The 4,728-nt window shown below is 34.6% G+C and overlaps 1 protein-coding gene across 1 annotated transcript; it reads right to left on the bottom strand.

Annotated features, from left to right (window-relative positions):
• Positions 1 to 662: 662 nt before the first annotated feature.
• Positions 663 to 1,809, bottom strand: LOC140036856 (WEB family protein At3g51220-like). The gene has a single exon (XM_072079831.1). It carries the CDS (start codon positions 1,675 to 1,677, stop codon positions 916 to 918), a length of 762 nt encoding a protein of 253 aa, XP_071935932.1. The 5' UTR covers positions 1,678 to 1,809; the 3' UTR covers positions 663 to 915.
• Between the last annotated feature and the right edge of the window lie 2,919 nt (positions 1,810 to 4,728).

Raw genomic sequence — 4,728 nt, forward strand, 5'->3', positions numbered from 1 at the left:
ATATAATTATCTACCAATTGCAGCCGCCGGCGTGGTGGTTGGTACTCTAGCGTTGGAATATCCGTGTAGAATTTTCCCTTTTCCCCTTTACAAGTTTGGACGGTGACAATATGGACGTTTGGCGTTTTTAGCAGCATAAAAAATCTGAGAATATTGGTGTCCACGCACGTGGCTTCCAATTTTAAGGCTCTGTTTGCTTCTCATTGGGAACAAATTACGATTTTCTTTGTCTACCAGATAAAAGCATGATATATGAAGCTTGCTCGATTGTCAAGACAAATTGTACCATATTCTCATGAAGGTACTAACTGATTTTGAAACTACAATAATGTATTTACAAGACTAAATCATCGTATTATTGACAACAGGATTTTGAACTTTTCAACTAGGGAGCAAAACGCCAGCAGCCCAAAGACATCTTTAAGTTTTGGTGGAGGTGGATCCTTGCCTCCCACCAGCCACTATTTGTGGCTTTCCCCTCCCCTATTTCTAGATTAGATTAGAATAGATTATACAAATAATTATCGTTGCTGACAAAAAAAAAAAAAAAAGAAAGAGTAGGGGAGCAAAACAAAGCATTGCATGCCGATGATAAAACGGGACAAAAAGTTTAAGACAATGATTTAAAGCAATCATTGAAGTTAATTAAAAGACAAAGAACCTAACAAATGATGCCACACATTTACAGAATACAACAGTTTTCTCACAATAATAATCCATAAGAATGAACAAGTATGCTTTCTTTCTTTTTTTTTCCATGATGCAAATGAAACATCCTTTCCATTCCCTTTTTCTGTTTTCCCCTGCATTTTCATCATGAAGAATGCATATGTTTTGAAGATCCTCTAATTTCACCAGACTTATAACATGCAGTTTTTAAGTTATTGCATAAAACTTCATGTGGTATGTTTCCTATCAGTTCAGATTCACATGAGAAGATGCACACAGAGGATTAATCATTGAAGTAGAAGATCCCTTTTTCCTTGAGAACAAATCTCCCACCAGAGGAATGATGGGCTTCTTTTTAATCGTCTTTTTCTCCTTGTACCTTCCTCCAAACAAACCTTCCTTTTCTGCAGCAGTATCCAACATTTGTGCCAAAGTTGGTGAAGTCTCCAGCCTCACAAGCAAATCCTTTCTCCTCTCCTCTTCTGTAACTGTAAGGCCATCTCGTTGATCGTCATCTCGTTTTCGATCAGGAATCGCTGATCTTGAAGCCATCGTGGCCTTTGCAGCAGCAGCTGCCTCAGCTTGAGCTAGTCTAGACATGTTCTTGTGAAGCTCAGCATTGAGAGAAGCTAGCGCTACTTCAGTCTCTGATTCTTTTTCTTTCAGCACTTTCAGCTCCATCTTTGTCTCCTCGAGCTCAGCTTCGAGCTTCTTGAGAAACTCTGCAAGATTTGGATCGTTGCTGTCAACTGATTTCCATGACTCGAGTTCTTGAGACTTTTTGGGGCTCGGTGAGGGTGTGTAGAAGCACGGTGTTTCTTGTTTTGGAAATGAGAATGCCTTCGGAGCATATATTTCTCCAGCCAGGAATCTTTCCCCAAAGATGGCTACAGCTTCTTTGACAGAACGAAAAGGGCGCGAAGTGTCAACTTTGGATCCGTAATCTGAGGCTGCTGGTGGCGAAATAGGTTTCTCATCATGATCATGAAGACTAGTTTGGATTTCCATTTTTTTTTTTTGGTGTGTAGTCAAAATGGGAATTGATGAAGGGGTTGAAACGTGGAGAATGAGATGAGACAATATTTGATGATAGGTTTGGTTTGAGATTCCTTAGCTTTTACTCCAAAAGTTCAGAAAGATGGAAGAAAGAGGGTGAGACTGAAATTGGCTAGCTAGCTGGTAAGGATTGAGATACTGTGATTTGAAGGTTAAGCCATATGAGATTTTGGAAGTTGGAGAAGGAAGCAGACAACTCAACTGCCAAGCAAAGAAGCCTAGGCAATTTGTCGTGCGTTTTCGTTGCCATCAAGTGAAATTCTTGAATTAGCTCACATAATATGGACTTCTGGTTAACATGAAGTGTCATTTGTCCATCAATATGATAACCCTTTTTTAACTTTCCCCTTAATGTTTGTCTAATTCCTTTAACATTGGAAGACGTCACACTTTATCATCATCCTCGTAAAGTTTAATAAACATATAATAAATAATGCAAAAAAGGTTTCTTTTCTTTTGAGGACATGAAAACTACTGTCTCATTCGCTTTTAACAGTAAGTGTCTTCTCTGTTGATTCATGTTTGTTGGATTGAAAAAAAGGATGATGAGAGGGACCATATGAAGTAAGGCGTAGCTTTGAAACTTGTACATTTTTATGTAGTGCTCTCCATCCATTTTCCCTAGTGCCAGAAAACATCAAAAACAAAACGGAAATACATGCAACTCCTCATCGTTGGATTATTTTTTTTTTGGTGAGACGAACTGGACTCAATCTCAGAATAGAAAGGAATTTGCTTCCGTATTAAGATCAGAATTAAATTAGTGGTAAAATTGCCGTTGTTAAGGTGGGCAGGAACAATTTTTTGCGCATAATTGGTTCGACCGTTTAGATGTAAATCCATATGCGGATACTGAAGGTAACAATGTGCACATTTAATTGGCCAAATGTGTGACTAAACACAAAATATGTCACCTCAATTATTTGTGTACATATATACGATTAATTTCGAAATTGAGATACAAAAGAGGTCGTCCCTCCAAGGTAGGTTGGGGCCTGAAGTGGGACCAGACCCTTTTTTGGACAAAAAAAAAAAAAAGATACAAAAGAGGTCGAAAAAGCATGAGATAGTTTTACGAGAAATAACCAAGAAATAAAATAAAAAGAAATAAAATAAAAAGGTGACTGTCTTTTACTTTGCTTTTATCCTATAGACTAGGGGAAAGGCCGCGCAACGCGCGGGAATGTAGTGCCTATAATTAAAGATGGTTAATAATTATTATTTGGCATTTTCTAGTATAACGATTGAAGTATGACAATTTTTATTATGTGATATTAAATAAAAAAAATCATAAGTTACATATTGAGTTAAAAAATATAATATACAATAAAATATAATTATAAGATACGATCAACTACTTTGCATCTAACCTAGTATAATAAAAGATATATTTATATCTGCTCATGTACTTTAGGGATATTAAAATTTGTTATTTAGTTTGAATTTGATCTTGATATGAGGGTAATCCACCACATTATCTTGTCATATAAGTGAGATTTGAACAATTAGCATACTTGAAGAAATCATTGCTAGTGGAATTTCGGTTCTTGCAAGCCAAATTTTTGAATTTATATTAATTCCAAGGATATATCATCACGAGGCCTTCAAATGAGCAAGCAATTAATTATAAGTTATTATATGATTAAGGACATATAGCAAAGCATCTTCTTCTTGATAAGGGTTACAATCACGAAATATCAGTTTTGTATTAGTTGCAAAAACAACTAACATGCTAATTTAGAGGAATAATTACCTCAAAAAAGTACCAAAGCATCTTAATCCACTCAATTCAAGAAAAACAATTAAAAGTAATGAGGTACATACTTAAGAGTTGTAGCCAAATAGTTTTAAGTAGATAGTTAAACATATTAGCAAATCATATGAAATGAAAAATTGTCTAAATGGAATAGTCAATAAAGTAGCAAACGATTTTAAAATTACCCTAACCAATAGTTAAAACAACAAAAGAAGTAGATGCAATCTATAAATGGGAAAATTTATGATGATAAACTTATTTTAAACCATAAATAACAATTAACAAATGTGGTCTCTTCCTTATCAAGCTTATCTAACATGGAAAATTGAATTAAAATGCTAAAAAATTATTACACATACAACTTGCAATATTACAGATTTTTTACAACCAAAAAGTAGATTGGTTAAAGAAAACATACCTATTGAGAAAGGTGTTGCAAAATGGGGAAGAGGAGTAGCTAATGTAGCAACATCTAAATTCAATATGCTGCATAATTGTGGTGGAACAAAACCTATAAGTAAATTAAATGAATTTGAATAGATGGGAGTTACTATGGTAACGGCCAAGATACCAGACTTCTCTACTAATTGACATTAATTGTGTCTTAATATCTATATATCATAACTTTGCAAATAACTGGGAAAGGCTTTAAGAAATTAAAAGACTTAGATGTTAATACAATTAAATGATTAGAAGGGCTTTTATGTAATTTCACTAAAACACAAGCTGAATTCAATTGTATCCAATGTTTAATCGGATATCAAACACTGTCATATATCAAACTTACCCCTAGCTTTAAATGTTTAAAAGGACATTCAAGTAATTACAACAAAACTAAATTAGTTATAATGACTCATATTCAATACTCTAATTGCACTTCAAATACTCTCACATTTTTTAAAAAGCCCCACCCTTACGGTTGAAATTCAAGCCCTAAACTCATTCTTATATAGTATAAGGATTCATGTCACGTCACGTGTGTTGTGTAGATTCTATAGAATAGTATTCTTTTTATTTTTAACTTTTGATTAAGTGTAATTTTCAAGTAATCCATCGAAACCTTCAATCCATTGGACCAGTTATTGTAGTTTTCACCACAATCCGTTACGAGTCTTTTAGCATTTGCAGATTGGTTTGATCCTGAACAGCCCATATACTACGGTCTGCTCCAACTTCACGCCATTCTTCCATCTTCATTTATTCTCTAGTCTATAGACTATATACTACGGCCCAAAAAACAGTGAGTC

The sequence above is a fragment of the Coffea arabica genome, chromosome 2e (assembly GCF_036785885.1).
Source record: "Coffea arabica cultivar ET-39 chromosome 2e, Coffea Arabica ET-39 HiFi, whole genome shotgun sequence".
Classification (NCBI taxonomy): domain Eukaryota; kingdom Viridiplantae; phylum Streptophyta; class Magnoliopsida; order Gentianales; family Rubiaceae; genus Coffea; species Coffea arabica.

What these genes read in the sequence shown, in the direction of transcription:
- LOC140036856 (XM_072079831.1), bottom strand. Translation starts at nt 1,677, where the DNA reads ATGGAAATCCAAACTAGTCTTCATGATCATGATGAGAAACCTATTTCG.